General features: G+C 48.2%; 1 protein-coding gene across 4 annotated transcripts in view; it reads right to left on the reverse strand.

Moving 5' to 3' along the window:
- The window catches only part of NOC2L (NOC2 like nucleolar associated transcriptional repressor), a 516,885-nt gene that overhangs the window by 225,610 nt on the left and 270,758 nt on the right, over positions 1–20,517 (reverse strand). For all 4 annotated transcript variants that reach the window (XM_069610057.1, XM_069610058.1, XM_069610060.1 and 1 more), the window contains exons 13-14: positions 19,249–19,362; positions 2,095–2,196 (exon numbers count right to left, since the gene is read on the reverse strand). In XM_069610057.1, the coding sequence (XP_069466158.1) occupies positions 2,095–2,196; positions 19,249–19,362 (216 nt within the window). The remainder of the gene's footprint in view (positions 1–2,094; positions 2,197–19,248; positions 19,363–20,517) is intronic.

Genomic DNA, 20,517 nt, shown 5'->3' on the forward strand with positions numbered 1-20,517 from the left:
TGGCAGTGGTTAATACAAGCTAACCGCTGTGCTTGAAGCCATAACGTCCACTGGAGTTCAAGGCGCAGTCAGAGCCCAAAACCTCTGCCGCGCTTAGCACAGAGGATGTGTTTGCTTTGGCAAGAGCTTGGCTGTTCTCCGGAAGACGCCTACAAACGGTCCTGGCCAATGGCTGCAAGAAGCTCATCGCTGGAGCCGGGAGCCAAGGAATGCTAGACTAGGAGCCCACCTGCACTGAAGAGCCGGTGGAAGCAGTGGGGAAGACAGGAGGTGAGGGGGGGACAGTCTAAATTGCAGAAACCATGGCTAGAGGGGTGAGGGGGTAGATGGTGCCAAGGACGCAGGCGGATCTTCAGGCGAATGACTAGCAGTGAAGGGCCAACCCACCCATATTGTGTATTTCTGGTCTCAGCACAGCATGCCATAACACTGCTTCAACAACTGGTTAGAAGGAATGGCATACCTTTGAAAGCTCCAGAGAGTTCACTTACAGGGTCATGGCAATCCAAACAGTTACTAAGATTCAATGGTGGAACATCCTGCCTCCAATTGGATGCAAGCAGTCATTGCAGATCACCAAAGACGCTGTGGATCAAGTCCGATCATTGGTCAGAACCATACAATAGGGCTCCATAGTTCTTTTGCTGCGCCCCTTTCCTCAGCCCCCAAATTACATCTGCTGAGATCTTATGAACAAAACAGTGCTTGGAGTTTCCAGTTTGCACTGGGCACCACATTGCAAAATCTTAACCAACACAAAAACAGCATCAAAATTACAATGAGTTTAAAAAAAACTGAAGAAAAATCCCTGCTACCACATAATGCCAGTAGAATAGACCACGTCAGTTAACTAGCCATGTCACAGCACCACCTAGTAGCCATGCCTGGAAGTTAATCTCCAGTTCAGAGTCACGACTATGGGTATGCAGCCATTAAAAGAAAAGCTTGCATTTTTTTCCATGTGGATTTATCATTACATTGTATATTTAGTACACAGCAGTATGCCTACCTAGGCTTGCAAATGATGTGATATATACCATGCCTGTAATTGTAATCTATGTGATTTTCTATGCCTGTATTTGTAAATATAATGATGCTCCTATATGTACCTAAGAAATCTGCCCAGTTGCCTCAGGGCTCGGTGTGCTATATAAATAAAATACAATACAATCATTCTATTGCAGAGCAGCACTCATTCATAAATTGCGTTTTCAGCCCAACACCATTGTCCATGCTGTTCTCCAGTCCGGGAGAAGGAGATGAGGTGGCTATACATTTCTTTGGAACCATCATTCATGTTCATGCATTTCCCCCAAAATGCCTTTTAATGTGTTGAAAGTGCAATGAACTATTTGAGTTCCGAGATTTTCAAGTATATGATCAGCACTGTAGACACAGACCTGCCAAACACCAGTAAAATGAGACACACAATCTCCAACATAGAGCAAGTTGCACGCTCAATGACATGATCAAATGTGTGACTCATTTGCCGAAAGGATATTTTGGTTTCATGAAAACACCATTCATTCAGCAATCCCTACCAGACATTGCACCCCAGTGAATGGTCCCTTTTTCATAGCTGCTTATAAGTAAGGCGAAAAGTGCCTCTCTTTTTACATTCTTCTCTGAAAAGCAGTGCCCAGCTTCCCGCTCCTTCCATCTTCAATATATCTGTATGCTTGCCTGCATATCTGTGCCTAGCCCCTTTACCCTGAAGCCCTGTGTTTCCAGCTACTCTCCTCAATGATGGCAACAGTGAACTGCTCGCTGGACCTTGGTCCCAGCTGCTTACTTAACAGAACAAAGAGGTAGTGTGCCTCCTCCCTAGAAGAGTCTGGCAGAGTACCTGCAGCAAGGCGTGGGCGGCTAGCACCATACTGCGCCCCCACCTCATGCAAGGCACCGTAGTAAGTGATGGAAGGCCATGCACAGCACCCCACCTGTAAGCACTTCATGCCCCATTGCAGACCTGGGTTGGTGGGATGTTGTCAATGCTCCCCCTATCCTAGTTCCTCCCTTTTGTTAGGCTGCTCCCATTCATGAAGTGCCACGTTCTCTTCCATTCATCCCGTCACTCCACAACCACTTCCTTACCTGGATGACGGCAGGAAGGACGAGCTCCGGGAAGCCGACGCTGTGGGCCTCACTGTGCAGGTACTCCAAGGTGAGGTCATAGAGCTGTTCTATCAGGCCATCCTGAGGTGAAGGGGAAGAGGAAATCAGATGTTCAGCAGGTCGGCGATTCTGTGCCCCAAGCATACATTCATAAAGGCTCAAACGTGAGGAGCAGGTAAGCTCTATAGGGAAGTGGTGCCCCCCGCCCCCCAGTGGCTATTACACATATCAACTACACTCAGTACAGGATCAGCCCCTTTACTCGTTCCTTTGGGAGCTCCAAGGGTTTCAATGGAGGGGTTTACCTTCTGGGATTCAAGGGATTTCGACGCAGGGGGTCGATTTCAGCAACAGAAAGCTTACTCAGCTTACGAGAACAGGCAAGCTGACAGAACGGCATTGATGGGAGCGTCAGCAGAGCAAATAGATGGTTACGGAAATGCAGCTAAACCACTGCGAAGTTAGTGGACAGAATTTGAGAATCTTTGTATACGATCTGTTCCATTAATGATTCTGACGTCCCTTGAGCAAATAAGCTCCACATCCCTAAATGAGCCACTTGACTTCGGGAGTTGTCGGAATACAGAACACAGCTTAAAAGTTGTCCATAAAGATCTCTTCAGCAATGACACACGCAAGCAGAACAAGCACTGGCAATGCAAACAAGTTTTGGCTTTTGTGTAGGCTCGGGAAAGGGATTTGTCAGGTAATGCCTTTGTGGTAGTAACTGGCCATCGATGGTAGCAGCTGCAAAATGGTGCGACAACCTGGGCACATAATAGCAGTGTCTGGGAAATGCCCAATACTAGACAAGCCACAACTGTTGGCGTTGCCAAGGCCGGTTTTTAACAGGACTTTAGTGAAGGACACGCATAGTGCTCTAAGACCTGGTTAAGGCATTTTTATTACATTAGTGGTACTTTTACAGCTCCAATTAAGCCATTAACTATCAGAAGACTGCTTTGAAAAAACACTGGCAGGCACCACGAGCACAACGTTTGGTGGTAAGACTTGATCACGCTAGCTCAAAGACATCCCAGGAGGATGTGTTTTGGGCGGGGAGAGGCAGGGAGTGGGTTGGAATGGCCATAGACATTAAAATGTCCATGGACAGTCAATGGGTGGGTAAATTACAAAACACCACCTACAGGCTGTGTGTCCCTCCATGTCTTCCTAGCTGTACATTATATGAAATTGTTTTGGCTTATAGGTGCTACCTAATAGACTAAATTAAAAACTAACTCCTCCATATGAAAGAAGGCCAGTCTGCAGCCTCCAGAGTAAAGCCAGGCTGGGACTGGCCTATAGGGCAGTGCCCGAATTGCAGACGCAATATTATAGTATTTGTCCCATTTCTTTTTGTCAAAGTGGGCCAGTTTTATGATTTACTTTAAAACGCACAATTTTGCAACACATTTTACCAAAAACTCCCCCATGGGTACTACTCAGTCACCAAGGAAGTGAATTGCCATTTGTGACTGTTGGACACTTTTTCCTGGGTTCCTGAGCAAATTGTATGCCCCAGTCCGACCCTTCGAAGAGGCTGCATTTCTCCAGTTAACCCTCGCCGCCGACAACGGCTGGGAATTACTCGAGCTCCCACTTTCTACAGCTGTTGCAACTTAACGGCTGTGAGCCCTTGCACACAAGGTTAAGCTACGGAGCCTTCCAACCCAGCAGACAGGAAGGGTTTGGAGCAGCGATAGGGGTTTTGTGTCCAAAACCTCCGCCTAAATCCTGGCTGGTGGCCGGGAATGCAGGCTTGCGTGATCCCATCTGCGGGCCTGCCGTCTGCGAGGGGAGTGCCGGGAGGATAAATAGGCGTGGGAGTCGGCGATCTACCCCACCCTGCACACAGTTCATAGCGGGATTCCGCTCGGTTCTCCCTCCCATGTAGAGGAGACCAAAAAACAGTCCGTGCACAGAGAAGATTAACAGGGAGGCCCAGTCCTGTGCTATGCACAACAGCCCACATACAGCCGCTCCACTCTAGTCTGGACAGTTTACGATTACATAAATTGCTTCTTTTAGACTGCTTTTCCAAAAACTCCAGCCTACCATGGTGAGCCCCCCAGCACCTCCCCGCCTACTGCACTCATTCTGGACTTCAGAGTGCGAGCTTTTTAAGTCACATCACATGGGCTCTGCGCATTCTTTCGGCGTCGCTTTTTGAGTGCGTCGAAATATACAGTCATCCTAAACACTATGTTTATTTACTGCCTGATTCATGGAAATATGTGCGCCGAAAACGCACATTTGCGCGCCTTTCTACCCGAAAATCCCCATACTTAAAACGGGGATTTTCGGGCGGAAAGGCGCGCAAATCTGCGTTTTCGGCGCACATAATTCCATGAATCAGGCTCTCAGACCCTAGAAAAAGACACCAGGTTCAGATTGAGGTCAGAGTGTCCCAGGCCAGAGCTCACGGGAAAGGTAGCGGAGACCCCGGAGCTTGATCCCAAAATGTTAACCTTCGTCACAAAGCCGGTAAGGACACCAGAAGGGGGATGGACCGCGCATGGCGGTCCTGTCAAGATAAGTTATTAGATTTGACAGGCCCCATAGCCAAAGTTAAGGATCTCGCGGAGAGCGCAAAGGACACCGGAGAGCCGGTGGATCCTTATGTCCTGGCAGGATGGGCACAACGCGCTGTGTGTCTCCTAGGAAATGCAAACACAGCCATCTCAGCAGAGAGGCGTAGGTCTACACTTCTAAAAATAGACAATAAGTTAGGAGATCTGGCCTCTTACGAGGCAGGTGAGGGGGGACAGGGCCTCCTGTTTGGCGACACGTTCGTCAAAGAGATGAACAAGTTCGTAGGGACGTACACGGCACTTGAAAAAGCTCAAGCCTCGATCAGGAAGGGGTTCCCTACCCAGGTTTTTGCTGGGGCCGGCCGCAACAGAGGTCGCTCGTCCGGCTGCAGTAATTTTAACAGGAGACCTCAAGGGCCAAGGGCCCAGTATTGGGAGTCCCGTCAACAGGACGCGTTCTTCCCCGAGTAGAGGAAGAGGATTCAGAGGGTGCCGAGGAAGAGGATACTTCGGGCAGCAGAATAGTTCCACAGGTGAGAGAGCTCAGCGCGTTATCCCCCGTAGACGGAAGGATGTCACTTTTTATGAGCAACTGGCGTGAAATATCAGCAGACGCGTGGGTTCTTCAAACAGCCCAGGGATTTCACCTAGAATTCGTAGGGGAACCCAGACAGACTCAAATCCCTCAGCGCATGGGAAGCTCAGAGGAGGAGATATCACTTTTAGATGCAGAATTAGAAGCGCGAGGCGAAAACAAGCGATCGAGCGGGCGCAGCCGCACTCAGCTTCCTGAGCAACATGTTTCTGGTTCATCGCAAAGGAAAGGTGAGACCAGTGATCAACCTGAAAGAGTTAAACGGGTGGCTGGTCTACAGACATTTCAAAATGGAGGGAATGCACTTGCTAGCGGACCTCCTCAGAAAGGACGATTGGCTATCTCGGCTAGATCTGAAGGACGCATATCTCGCTATACCCACAGCGCCACTATTCCGGCGTTTCCTGCGCTTCAGGTGGAGAGCGCAGGTATGGCCGTTCAAGACCCTGCCCTTTGGGCTAGCGTCAGCGCCTTGGGCTTTCATCAAGCTGATGAGGCCCGTAGCCACCGCATTGAGAGAGCAGGGAATAAGGATGATCATTTACTTGGATGATAGCCTTTTCATGGCAGAGCAAAGAGAGACTTCAGACACAAGTTCAGTGGGCAACAGACTTCATCTCCAGCCTAGGATTTTTGATCAACAGAGAGAAGTCAGAGCTTGTGCCATGCAAGAAGCTAGAATTCCTAGGCTTTACCATAGACACGAGAAGTGCCACTCTAGCACTCCCGCCTTCCAAGATAAAAGCCATCAAGAAGGATCTGAGGACAGCCCTGGGGAAGGAGCTTATTTCGCTTCGGAATCTAGCCAGGATAGTGGGTCTACTGGCAGCCTCAAATCAGGCGATTTTTCCCGGGCCTCTACACCATCGGGCCCTTCAGGGGCTCAAAATCAAATATCTTCAAGAGGGTTTGAGATATCAGCATCAGGTTCCGTTAGACGAGGACAGCCGGACAAAGCTCTGATGGTGGCTAAGCACTATGGAGGCATGGCACGGCAGAGCTATCTTCGGAGACCGTCCAGAGCTCATAATAGAATCGGATGCCAGCAGGTCAGGCTGGGGCGCCAGGTGCGGAGACACAGAGACCGGAGGAAGTGGTCTCCGGAAGAGTTAGAGCTACATATCAACTGCTTAGAGCTTCTGGCGGGATCTTTCGCTGTGAAAGCCTTCGCCAGGGGCAAGGCGAGATGCTGCATTCTCGTTCGCATGGACAACATATCCGCTGTGAGATATATCAACAAGCTAGGAGGAACAAGATCCAGAATGCTAGTGGAGATTGCCAAGGACTTCTGGCATTTCTGCCTCAGCAAGAACATATCAGTCAAAGCAGAATATCTTCCGGGAGCGAAGAATACCGTGGTAGACTGGGATTCTCGATTTTTGGTAGACTACAGCGACTGGATACTGCACAGTTCAGTGTTTAGCAGACTGCAGCTCAGGTTACATACAGATCTGTTTGCTTCAAGGTTAAACAAACACCTGCAGAACTACTTCAGCTGGAGACTATACCCGGAAGCGCTGGGAACGGATGCGTTCCTTCAAATGTGGGGACCTCACGTTCACTATGCGTTTCCTCCCTTTGCAATGATAGCCAGAGTCCTGGCGAAGGTTCCCAGAGACAAAGCCGAGCTGGTGTTTGTGACTCCAGAGTGGAGATCGTAAGCCTGGTTTCCGATTCTGATGGAATGGATTTCCCTCAGAGGATCTCGCACCGAGAGGATCTCCTCCTTCACCCTCTGATCTTGGAACAGAGCCGTACGCTTCTGGCCTGCAGAATTTCAGGAAAAGGTGGCACTTGCTGGGACTTTCAGAAGAGGCTATTGAGCTCATAAAAATTTCATGGGCCCCATCGACAGTCAGGAGCTATAATTCCACTTGGCAAGCCTGGGAAATGTGGTACAGAGAGTATTCCTCCCATTTCAGCTCCTCTAGCTCAGATCATAAATTTCCTAGCGTCCTTGAGCATGGAGAGAAAAGCTTTCAGGACAATCAGGGTGTATGGGTCAGCCATTTCGGCAGGGCACGAGCTGGTTGAAGGGGTACCAGCAGGGGAACACCCAGCAGTAGTGAGACTTCAAGGGTATTAAGATCAGTAGGCCTCCGCTACCCAGGTATTCAGTTCTGTGGGACGCTACGAGGGTGTTGCACATGATGGAACAGTGGCACGAGAACGAACTTCTGTCAGTGAAACAATTATCGGGGAAGCTGGCCACGCTACTATGTTTAGTATCATGCAGACGTATTTCTGATGTAAAAGCACTAGAGATAGATCGGAAAATATTCTATCCAGATGGGATAGCATTCAACATAGCGCAGCGTACTAAAACTAACTCCAGAATAATTACTTACCCGTATTTTACAGGCAACAGCAAGCTCTGCATGACACAATGCATAAAGCAATATTAGACAGTGATAGCCGCATTGAGGCCTGTAGGAGTGACTCAGCTGCTTATCGCGCGCAGGAGACCTTACAGGGCGGTAGCCTCAGCTACTATAGCGAGATGGGTAAAGGAGGTCATGAGTTCAGCTGGGATAGATATATCTATGTTTGGTGCACACTCAGCAGAGGAGCAATGGCTTCTGGAGCTTTTGCAGCCGGAGTTCCGCTGCAGGAGATCATGAAAGCTGCAGATTGGGCCAGGGACTCGGTTTTTAGGACATTTTACTTCAAGCCGGTAGCTAATATGGCTGCTACAGTGATGCAAAGCTTTGAACAAGCATAATGCTCGCCTCTGGTCTTGTAATAGAATACAGATTGCCCATGCGACAAGCGCAGGAAGTCTTAAATCTATTAAAGATACTGAGGCGTGGTTTCCAAGATGGCCGCCGGGATAGGGAGACGCACATAGGTCGCGCTCCGCCCGGGCCGCCGCTGAATTGAAAATAAAGCACCTTGGAATCGTGGAATCTACCACGACAACACTCCCGGGAAGTGCAGGGCAGCACTCGGCAGCGGGAGACGACCTCACATCGGCGGTGGACACCCAGACGTGGCACGCGGGAACCGAGCGGAGCGGCCGCCCCTCCCCCTCCGGAGCCGCTCACGAGCTCCCGCAGACGAGGGGAACCATCAGAGAGACGCGGGCGGCCGCTGCGCCACCCTGCCCACGGCGCGGCACCCGGATAGAGCGGACGAGGGAGAGGGAGGGTGCCGGCGCGCCCCCCCCCACACCCCCCAAGGAGGAGACGAACAGTGGCTGGGGTGAGGGTCGGCAGAACACCGCACGGCCCGCCTGGAAGAAGGAAGGCCAGGCACCTCGAAACTCGTCTTCGGTCGCCCGGAGGCGCACAAGGTGAGCGCACCCCCCGCCCCCCCCCCCCCCCCAACACCAATAAACTCGGGGGGCACCCCCCAAACATCATACCAGCCCAACTCCGGGGCCGGGAGGAGAGGGGGAGCGCCGAAGAAGGGGGAAAACAAGGACAAATTAGGCTCGGCCGCCCCTCCCCCCCCCGGAGCCGCTCACGAGCTCCTGCAGAAGAGGGGGACCAACAGGGAGACGCGGGCGGCCGCTGCAGCGCCCAGCCTACGGCCCGGCACCCAGACAGAGCACACGAATGAGAGGGGGAGCGCCGAAGGGGGGAAAAAAGGACAATTCAGGCTTGACCACAGACGAAGCCCTCTCGAGGGCACCTGCCTCCCGCAGGAAGCCCCTCAACCCCACCAACAACCCCACATAACAGGGGGAAGCCAGCGAGGACTACAAGCAAGACACCCCCCCCCCCCCCCGAGGTCTCTCAAAAGCACACCGCCATTCCCCATACCTGGAGGAGAAGAGGATCCCCCAAGGAAGGCATGTCTAAATCAAAGGGGAAGGGGAACGCGGTACTCCAGTGTTCGCAGTCCTCTAAACAAGATTATAACCTTGTCCAAATGTGGTCGGCTGAATCACAGATCCACACCAGGGGGAGACCCTGGGAAGACTCCCCAGAGGACCGGAACCACACCAATGCAACTCCAGCCCTTCCATCAAGGGAAGACATGCACTCCTGGTTCGCGGAGCTACAGGAAAGGTTTATGACCACCGTCCAAGACCAGTTCACCTCAATGAGAAACGAAATGAAACAGGTAGTCCAAGAAGTGAAGAGAGACATCGCCCAACTGGAAGAGAGAACCGACACGGTGGAAAAAATAATCCAAAACCTAGAAGAAGAGACAACCCAAAACAGTGAGACCCAGGAACACCTAGCACGCCTAACCCACAACCTAGAGATCCAGTGCGAGGACTTAGAAAACCGATCACGCAGATCTAACATACGGATCAAGAACATCACGGAGGCAGTACTCGACAAGGACCTCAAGAATGCAGTACAGGAAGTCTTTAGAGACATTCTGGGGGCACAGGAAACGGTCACCATAGGGATAGACCGAATCCACAGAGTGGGCCCAAAAAGAACAGGGGCGCCCGGAGAAAGACCCAGAGATGTTCTAGTAGCCCTATCTTCATACCCACAAAAAGAACTTATTTTAAGAAAGGCGCGACAACTGGACCACATCAGGACGAACGGGACGGACATACAACTGTACCAAGATCTAGCCTCGATCACACTTCAAAAAAGGAGAGATATGGCACCGCTAATCAAGGTACTGGTGTCAAAGGAAATTAGATACAAATGGACATTCCCTTTCGGCCTACTGTTCAGCTGGGAAGGCAAACAACGAAGAGTGACAACATGCGATGAGGGACTGCAAATAATGGACATACAAACAGAGGAAACGGCGGAATCGCACGACAGAACAAGGGGCGGCTTGCAGAAAAGGCCGAGAGGATGGGAAGAGATACGGAAAAGAAAGCAAAATGGGTAACCATTCAACTCAACATTAGCCCACGGAAAACACTAATTGGCGGCCCGGGAAGGGCCCTCTTGGGATCGCAACTCAGGAAAGTCTGAGATCATGCGGGGTTTAGGACCCCCCGCGAAACTGTTACCGAGCATTTTGAGGGCCGGGAGCGATAGGCGCAACGCCCTAGCAACCATAGGTACCCGGGCCCTCCTCGGGAAGTTATACGTTCAAAAGTTGGAAGTTGGGGGGTTGGTGAGGGGGGGGGGGGAGAGATTCCGGAAGACGCACAGTTCTCACATCGTAAGGAAATGGTATTCTCCCAATCTCACAGTACGAAATGGGAAAACTTAGAATCCTAACATACAACGTACGAGGATTGAACTCCCCGATAAAGAGAAAGAAACTGGAGTCCCTGCTCAGGAGAGAAAAGGCGAACGTCCTCCTGCTACAAGAAACGCACATCAAAGCACAGGACAAGCAGAATATACGCCTCAGGGGATATCGGATATGGGCACAAAAGCGGGAGTCCTCATAGCCATTAAAGAAGGAGCTAAGGCCACTCTAACGGACAGGCACACGGATAAAGAAGGGAGACTAGCAATGGTCAACGTCCACCTGGACGGGTCCCATCTAACTCTGGCCACAATCTACGCACCAAACACGGGACAAGACGGATTCATTCGAGAGGCTCTGGAGAAGCTAGAGGGCTTCGCAAAGGGAGAGGTGATCTTGGGAGGAGACCTAAACCTGGCATGGCAGCCACAAATTGACAGAAGCACAGCGGGCCCCTCCACACAGGGTGCCCCCTCCAAACGACTCAAACAAAAAATGGACCAACTCGCACTCTGCGATGTGTGGAGACTGCAAAAGGGCCAGCAAAGAGTCTACACCTATTTCTCTCACGTCTACAACACAATGTCAAGAAAAGACTATTTCTGGGTTTCGGTGGGCCTTATGGGGAAAATCCAAGATATTGAAACAGGGTCGATATCCCTGTCGGATCACGCCCCACTGTGGCTGGACCTAACAACCCCAGAAAAAGGAGGAGGGCTGTGGCGCTGGAGGCTACCACAGGATATCCTACAGGATCCAGTAATGGGAGAATCAATTAGGGACAAGATATCGGAATACTTTTCACAAAACGACACAGGCGAGGCCCCACTAAGCACGGTCTGGGAGGCATTCAAAGCAGTGACCAGAGGCAACTTCATAGCCCTGAAAGCCTCCAAAGACAAGCAAAGACATCGCTGGGAAAAAGAACTCGAAAAGAAAATTTCGGACATACAGGAAGAAATTATATCCCACCCTACTAGAGCCTTAAAAAAGGCCCTAAAACACACACAGGGGCAATTGGAAATGCTTCGAACAAAAGTAGCAGAAAGATCCCTCCAATTTCTAAAACAACGGCTATACATAAAAGCCAACAAGGCGGACAGACTCTTAGCAAGACAGCTGCGAGAGAAACAAAAGTCAATAAACATAATGAGCATGCAGGACAAGCAGGGAGAACTACATACACAAACCACAAACATAGGGAGAATCTTCATGGATTTTTACCAAAATCTCTACACCTCGGAACAACCGAACGAAGCAGACCAAGACGCTTATTTGCAATCCCTCCCCTTAAAGAGAATCCCAGATGAAGACAAAATAGCACTAGAGAACCCGATCACGGAGGAGGAAGTAAAAAAGGCAATTGTGGCACTCCCAACAGAGAAGGCACCCGGACCAGACGGTTTCACCGCCCCATTCTATAAGAAATATGCAGATTTGCTTATCCCCGTCCTCACGAGACTTTTAAACACCTTTAAAGAACAGGGCAACGTGACTCAATCAATGAATGAAGCAAAGGTCCTGGTATTCCACAAAAAAGGGAAAGACCCATCCCTCCCCAGTTCATACCGCCCCATAGCACTGATTAACATTGATGCAAAAATATACACTAAAATTCTGGCAAACAGGTTATCCCCACTTCTCCCGTCTCTAATAAACCCAGACCAATCAGGATTTATCCCAGGGAGACTCACGCATGACAACTTGAGAAGAATAATACACCTGGTTGAGAAGTCCGAGATCACCCAAACACAAGCAGCCCTGCTCTCATTAGATGCCGAGAAGGCTTTCGATCGGGTGGAATGGTCAATACTATTTAAAACACTAAAACATATGGGTTTCGGAGACCAGTACATAAAAATGGTGAAAGCCAACTATACCTCCCCGTCCATCAGGATAGCCATTAACGGGGCGGTCACGGATAAAATAGAAATAACACGAGGCACAAAACAGGGATGCCCAATGTCCCCTCTCCTATACGCCATTTTCCTGGAACCACTTCTAACTAGAATAAGGGAGACAGAAGCCATTACGGGAATAGAAATGGGAAGCTCACAACACAAAGTAATAGCATACGCAGATGACATGCTGCTAGCCCTTAAGAACCCGGGAACAGCACTTCCTCAAGCTATTAGTGAGCTAGAAACCTTTGGGGCGATATCGGGCCTCAAAATTAATAAGAACAAATCAGAACTCTTGCTCTTGTCCGGAGGGGGGCAGGAAACGGAAAGAATAGCAATCTCGCAAAACCTGAAAATAGCCGATAAAGGAATTAAATACTTAGGGGTCACACTAACTAGTAAGATAGAAACATTATACAATGAGAACTACCCCCCCTACTGGGAAGGGTAAAGAGAGACCTGGAGCGCTGGAACCCCCTAATGGTTTCATGGTGGGGTAGAATTCAAGCCATAAAAATGGTCATCCTTCCCAAAATGCTTTACTACTTTCAGGCTCTCCCAATCAAGGTCCCCAAATCATTCTTTAGAGCACTGACCAAAGCCATCTCATCCTATATATGGAACAAAAAACCCCCTAGGATTGCCAGAGCGACCCTCACTGCCCCAACAAAGGAGGGGGGAATGGCCCTTCCACACTTTCGCAAATACTACATGGCCGCGCAACTATGGGTCCTGAGAGAATGGCTGGGGGACAATCAACAAACAACATGGGTGTCTCAGGACAGAGCTCCTTTGGAGGAAACACTATGGAAAGCAAAACAACATAGGCACCCCAACCTTCGCATAAGCAAAATCATGACGACCTCCCTCGAGGCCTGGGACGAGCAGACAAGGAAGGGCATCATGACCACAGTGGAGGGGCCTTTCACACCCATCTGTCGGAACCCATTGTTCCCACCGGGAATGGAACAGGGAGCCTACGAGAAATGGGAAGCAGCAGGAGTCACAAAGATAGGCGAAATGTTCCAAGACAAAGAAATAAGGTCTTTCAAAGACTGCAGAGAACTAATAAATCTAACGGAAGCAGACAAATACGGACAGCTAAGACACTGGCTCACAACCACAGACATCAAAACAGCTGCCACAAGGGATCTCAAGCCATTCGAGAAGTTTCTAATCACCAACTCAGGAACAAGAAAATTGATCTCCTCGCTCTACACATTCATTAACACCACTGGGGAGGAACTCAAATGGTCATACATGGTCAAGTGGACGAAAACATTGGGGGAGGAAATCCACAAACGCCAGTGGGAAGACCTATGGAACTCCATACCGAAAATGACCCGATCAGTCCAAAAAAGAGAAATGTGGATAAAAATAGTAACCCAATGGCACTACACTCCAGAGAGACTACACGCCATGTACCCACAAACAACAAACACGTGTTGGAGAGGCTGCCCGGAGGTGGGCACATGGAGACACATCTGGTGGGACTGCCGGGAAATCAAAACCTTCTGGTCTGAACTGAAGGTGGAAATTGTAAAAATATTTCCAGAGGCCGAATTCCTAGGCGAAAAAGTATGGCTTTGCGGATTCAAAGATCAGGCAGCTAGGAAATTCAGGAAATCACAATGGCGGGGCTTCATGGGTCTACTAATACCCGCCTGGGCGTCAATAGCCCAAAACTGGAAGAAACGAGAGCCCCCACTTATGTTCACATGGCTCCAGAAAGTATGGACACAACTGACCATGGAGAAGCTAACACATACATTACAAGGAACGAAAGAGACCTTTAAAAAGGAATGGGGAGAAATACTAGAATATCTGCAATCAGATTACATGGAGCAATGGTCCCTCATAATATAAGAATATCGGACTTAATGAGAACATAAGCCTGCACAGAAATGAAGAACAAACGAGAACCTTCCGGGGTGGTGGGGTGGGAGGGGGGTGGGAGTTGGGGGGGAGTTGGGGAATGGTCTGGGGTTCACATTGTTGTAAGAGAAAATGTTAAATAAATCTTTTTTTAAAGATACTGAGGCGAGCATTATCCCACCCTAACAGAAGTCTTGATGGTGAATAATACTGTACTACATGTTTATCAGTGATGTAAGACTAATTCCCAACCCTAACGATGATCTTCTCTTTATTCGCAGGAGAAGAGCAGAAAAGTTACAGGGATTGAAGGAAGGTCAGGGATCTACCCTACGAAGAGTAGCAGAAAATATACAAGTTGTTTAAAGTTGGATTGGTCTAATAGTTTCAAGAGTTACACAGCGAGAGACAAAAAGAAGAGAAAAGGACCTGTAGACACGGGGGTTTATACTTACTAAGGGACTGCCATTGGTGGACAGTAACAAGGCTAGGACTACAGAGCCTCCAAGACTCTTGGGATTGAGAGTTCTATCGCTCCATAGTACCATGTTTTGTTTATTTTCAGTTTTTTAAGCCTGTTGGGCACACTTTCTTAAAAAAAATAAAAGTTTTAAATAGTACGTTTTGAATTGCTGTTGAGCAGTAAATAAAGAAAAGCATAATGCTTGCCTCCGTGTCTTTAATAGAATCAAGACTTCCTGCGCTTGTTGCATGGGCAATCTGTATTGCGTAGCATTTCAGTGCAGGACTGCCCAAGTGGGTGAGACCAGACTGATATGCAAATGGTTATTTCTCCTCTGTGAAGGCTTCAGTGAGCTAAAACATGGTTGTAGACCCTCCCGTGTGGGAACCTATCCACAGAACCAGTTATTTGGCAGTGTTTGTTCTCGTTAGAGGGGCTCCCAGAACTTTTTTTTATAATCCCCATATAGGGTTGACTGAGCTTCAAGAGGGAGCAGAGATTCATCAGCAGCACCCACTGTTCAGCGACACAATGAAACAGTGTCACCTAGTGGCGAGCCTCAGCAGAGGATTGTTTGCGGTGCAAAAGATCCAGTGCTAGCAGACAGTCTATCATATGGCCACTGGAAGTCGTCAGGGTATTTGGCAGTATTCGTTCTCAGTAGAGGGGCTCCCCGACTATTTGCATAAACCCTTTATGGCGACTAGGCAGTGCCCCACTTGTTATCACTGCTATTCAGGTGTTCTGCGCTCGCTTATAAATGGGTCGCACTGGAATTAAGTATTCTGAATTTCTGTTGCATGGGTGTAGCCTTCCTTTTGGATCTCACTGATGTGATCCTGGGCCTTCTTAGACCTCCGCCCAATGCCTACAGTAACTACTACATTGGTGTCACTGCTCCATGCCATAGGTGTCCCTACAGGTGGTCAAACCTCCCGCCCCCTATTTGCTGGTTGCCCCCCCTTACTTGGTGGCCTACCCCCACCCCGGCAGCAGATAACTATTTCCAAGAGTTTTTAAGTTGCTTCTTTCCCCAGCCATCATTCAGGCGTGTTCAGGCTGGATTTGCTCAGCCGTTGTTCTTCTGGCATGAAAGGGACACCACATGGGCCAGGAAAATCACTGGGGTGGGGTCCATCACTGTTAAAAGCCGGCTTCCTACATGCTGGGCACACTATTTTCCAAATGTGCAGCTTACACTTTCATTAAATAAAAAAAATTAAAAAAAAATAATAATAAAAAAAGGCATTGCCAAACTGAAAAATGAAGCTTAAACGTGCATTAACTAGTTTTCTTTAAAATGTGTTTTTTTGTCTGACTACCGCACAAATACCCTGTGATTTTTGTGCCCCTTCCTTTGTTTTATCACAGGTTAGATGAATAAAAATGTTATATGGCTGTCAAACTGCTTGATTACAAATACATGCTTCTTTTTTGCTGACACCAACCCAGAATAAAAGCAAGCGAACAGCCCAGCCCATCCCCTGGCCCAACACATTTTATAGCACTTTTTTTTTTAATAAGGAACTGGCATACGATTAACAACCAGTTTAAAATGCATAACATCTCTTGAACCGTCACTCAACCTGCTGAGCTAACCTGGTAGATTTTTACAGTAGAGCGCGTCTATGGATCCCTTAATGTACTAAAAATCACTGCATTACCAAAAGTCTAGTTCATGCACATGACTTCAAAGTCAACAGTATTTCAACTCGAGCCACGCTGGCCCTGTGCATAGAATCATTGAGGGTGTACTAGTAGGAGCCCATCCTTAATGGACGAGGGGGCAGGTCCACCCATGAGCACCCTCTCCCATTATGGAGGGCCAAGTCAGCCAGCCGAGGGAGCGCTCCTAGGGTGCCTTGAGCTATCAAAGGGAAACGTGGTTTCTGTTTGACAAGTGAGTGTTGGATGGGTGCCCATGTGAATGAGGCACTGCATGCTACGTGAGAATGTGTTTACGTGCGTTTGTGCCGGGCTGTAGAGCGGATTTTGGCGGGAGGGGGGTTTGTTGCAGAACACCCCCACTGGCCAAAATGAGCTCCCCCATGCGAGGTGCTGCAGGCACAGGAACAGGCATGGTCTTTTTACTGTGCATGTTTGAGAGAAGCTTAGTAAAAAAAAAAAAAAAAAGAAAATTACCATGCCCGCACCTCAAATGCACAGATAACCACATTGTGTGTTTGCAAGGTCATTGGGGCTTTGTGTGGGTGTATGGCATGTTTTAATGGGCATCTATGATAAAAACGAGCATGATAAATGTTAGTATGTAGCTTTAGCTGGGCTGCCATTTTAATGCAGCCCGTCTAGCCATATCTTATTATGGCATGACATTGGAAAGCTTTGATAAAGCAAGCATGATAAGTGGTATTATGTAGCCAGACTGGCATTTTGATGCAGCCGGTCTAGCTATTTTTTGACTTTGCAGTGACCTATTGTATTGGGCATCTTTGATAAAGGAAGCATGATTAGTGTTATTACGTAGCTAGAATGGCATTTTGTTGCAGCTAGTCTAGACAAGCCTTACTGTGGCATGACTTTTTGTATTGGACATCTTTGATGAAAGGAAGTGTTCTTACATGGCTAGCCTGGCATTTTGATGCAGCCAGTTTGGACATGCATTTATACTGGGACGTGGCATTTTAATGGTAAAGCCAACTGGAGTATGTTCTTATGTGGGGCAAGTGCCATATATTGGCAGAACAAGCATGGGCATGCTTTCTTACAGCATCATTACTGGCATTATGCACAAAGTAAACAGGAGTATGTTGATATATGGTAATACTAAAATACTGCTGCAGTCTGCATGGAAATGTTTTTATACTGCCATATATTGTGGTCAAAGGCATCATGAAAATGTTCTTGAAAATGCTCCTGTGCACTGTTGCTTGCACCTTATTGGATTTTTTCATGAGTTACCCTAGAAAAACAATAGCAATTTTGTGTTTTAAGTGCTGTAAAATGCCCCTCAAATCCCCCCCAAAAAACTTGATTGGTTGTGGCATATTTAGGGGGGAATATTTATGCCCCTACAATTAAAACATTCACCAGCCGCCACTGGTGTGTACAGCCAGAAACCGAAAACAATTCTATTGGGGAAAAGTAAGATTCTTTTAACCATTGCTAAAGAACCAAGGGAGCAGTTACCTCCTCCCCTGTACTCAGTGCCTGCAGGTGATATTTCATCTGTTAAATATACTGTCCTTGACCATTATGTCAAACTGAGATACGAGCCAGATCTCCTTCCGTTAAACTGACTTTCTGGCTGGCTATTATCTACAGCTGGGATGCAAGTAATCGCTTCTGCTAAATACCACCTTTAACTACACATTATTTGAAGCTGTGTTGGGAGTGATGTCTGCTTGGTTTAAAAGAATGCAGTCTCTTGCTAAGTGCATAGGGCTTTTTTGCAGCTGTTTAACGTGGGTTAACGTTTTAGTATGTATATTAACTTGATGAAAAACGTTTATTGTCTTAAGAATTCTTAATCGGATTTATTGGTCACCAGAAAAAATGTGGAGAAGGGGGATGTTGGGAAGTTCGGATTGTTGGAGTTGTGTACATGAGCCTGGTACGTAGGAACACATGCTGTGGGATTGTAGTTTGGTGAGGCTGTTTCGGAGTGAGGTTGGTCAAGTGTGTGATTGAGGGGTTTCCTGCCTTAGACTTCATTATGGTGATCTTGGGAAGTGATGAATTATTGGACGACCTTACACAATGTCAGAAGAAATGGTTGTTCAGGGGGGACCATGATGGGCAAGAAGATAATTTTGCGTAACTGGAAAACCACTTTGACCTTGGACATTCGATCATGGATGAATGAAATGCACAATTTGGCAGACATGGAAAGGGTGTTGTACAGGAGGGAGGGGAAGATTGGTTTGTTTGATAAAATCTGGGGAAAGTTTCTCTTGCTGTACTAACTTGATGACGTTTTTGGGGCGGGTGGGAGTGGGGGGGTTTGTACATAGTTGTTTTATTGATTGCTTCTTAAATTGTGTGTTTTCTTTTGATCCATGTGCTTATTGTGTACTGTATATACTTATGGTTAACTTGTAAATAATAGTTAAAAAAAAAAAGAATTCTCTGAAAATGCTTACTGAAAATTTTATTTAACCAGCGTGTTAAAATATAGGTATACTTAAACCAGTTTGGCCTGTTAACCCTTATTTGATGTGCCACCACCCCCACACCCTCTTGTATTTGTGCCGCCCGCGCCCCTGGTTTGCCCCAGTCCCAATTCTAATCGCTAGCGATGCCAATTATCCCTGCTGCCAGGATGTGGACGTTTTCAGGGGAATTCCTAAACCTACCAGTTCAGGCAGAAGATGCACCGACCTCGAATTGTGTTTGCGTTGGACGCGACCGTTGTCAGGTTTTCACATCAAACCTCTTCTACAGAATGTTCCCCTCGAAAGAGCCCAGTCCTCACTTACCTTTCCCACCACTCATCCTCATGAAGGTAGCATGTAGAGACCTCCAAACAAAGCCATTTGCACGGTATTTATTTATGGAATTCTGAACAGAGTCTCACACTACCGAGAACGCTAATGAAGAGGGGCAGGGTTAGCAGAAACATGGCCTCTTGTATGCATCATTTGTGTCATGAAAGATTTCACACCTCATGATAGGCATGAGCCAACTCACCTTAAACGCCTTCTCCTGCAAGTTTGCGTTGGATAGTTTCAGGATCACCGCAAAGTTAATCGGCCGCACGCTGATGCGGCCAGGCTTCTTGTTAAAGTCGACTTGTTGGAAAACCTGCAGAGAAGACAAGACCAGAGTAAGCAATGAGTGAAATATGCCCAACGCCACCAAGTGTCAACCGGAGGACACGGCACAAACATCAGCACTGCGGTAACTGCCGGTAAGTAGCAAGCAGCAACTTTATATGTATTGCATGGCCCAGCATAGGTCACAAAGGCTTCAACTAACAGGGTGAACTATTTTACTGGCGTTGGCTCATATCAGGACAGTGACGACAGCAAGTGCCAACTGGAGGATGAGCAGCATACCGTGGTACCCGAAATCATTACACTGGCAGCAGGGTCCACCAGAGAAGGCGCTGCATACCAGGGCAGTGCAAGAGCTGTAGAGTGACAGCATGGTCAACCAGATGATGCACACTATACCAGGGCACTGTGAGAGCTGTACAGTGACATCAAGGACAACCAGGAGGATGCACACCATATACCAGAGCTCTGAGTTATACACCAACAGCAGAGTCAACCAGAGGATGGGCACTATACCAGGGCACCGAGAACTGTACTTTGACAGTAGGATCAACCAGAGTATACACGCTATACCAGTGCACTGAGAGCGCTATCCAGTGACAGCAGGGTCAACCAGTGGCTGTGCATTATACCAGTGCACTGCCAGAGCGGTACAGTGAAAGCAAGGTCAATCAGAGTATGCCGACTATACCGGGGCACCATGGCAACTGTACAGTGACAGCAGGCCCAACCAGAGGGTTCACACTATATCAGGGCACTGCGAGAGATATACTGTGACAGCAGGATCAAACAAATGATGCTCCCTGTACCAGAGCCTTACGAGAGCTGCACAGCAACAGCAGGGTGTGCTCTAGCACCTTGAAGCATCTCGTGGTAGATGGGATTACCAATAAATATCTCAGATCAAATAACCAGACAAAGAATATGGCAAAATACTACTTTATTTTCAATTGAAGAAAGCAGGGTCAACTGGCAGACATCAGATTTATACTTTCACACAAACTTGATTATACAGAGGTTTTCTACCCCAATATGCGTCATCTATGACATTGACCGTGTCAAACTGTAAAACCTATTGACCGGAGGGATTGGTTAGGGCAGTGGTCTTCAAACTTTTTTGGCCAGGGCCCCCCTGAGCAAAATTTGGGCAGGTCGGGACCCCCCAGAAATGCCAAATGGACAG

The sequence above is a fragment of the Ambystoma mexicanum genome, chromosome 8 (assembly GCF_040938575.1).
Source record: "Ambystoma mexicanum isolate Mex_15411 chromosome 8, UKY_AmexF1_1, whole genome shotgun sequence".
Taxonomy (NCBI): Eukaryota; Metazoa; Chordata; class Amphibia; order Caudata; family Ambystomatidae; genus Ambystoma; species Ambystoma mexicanum.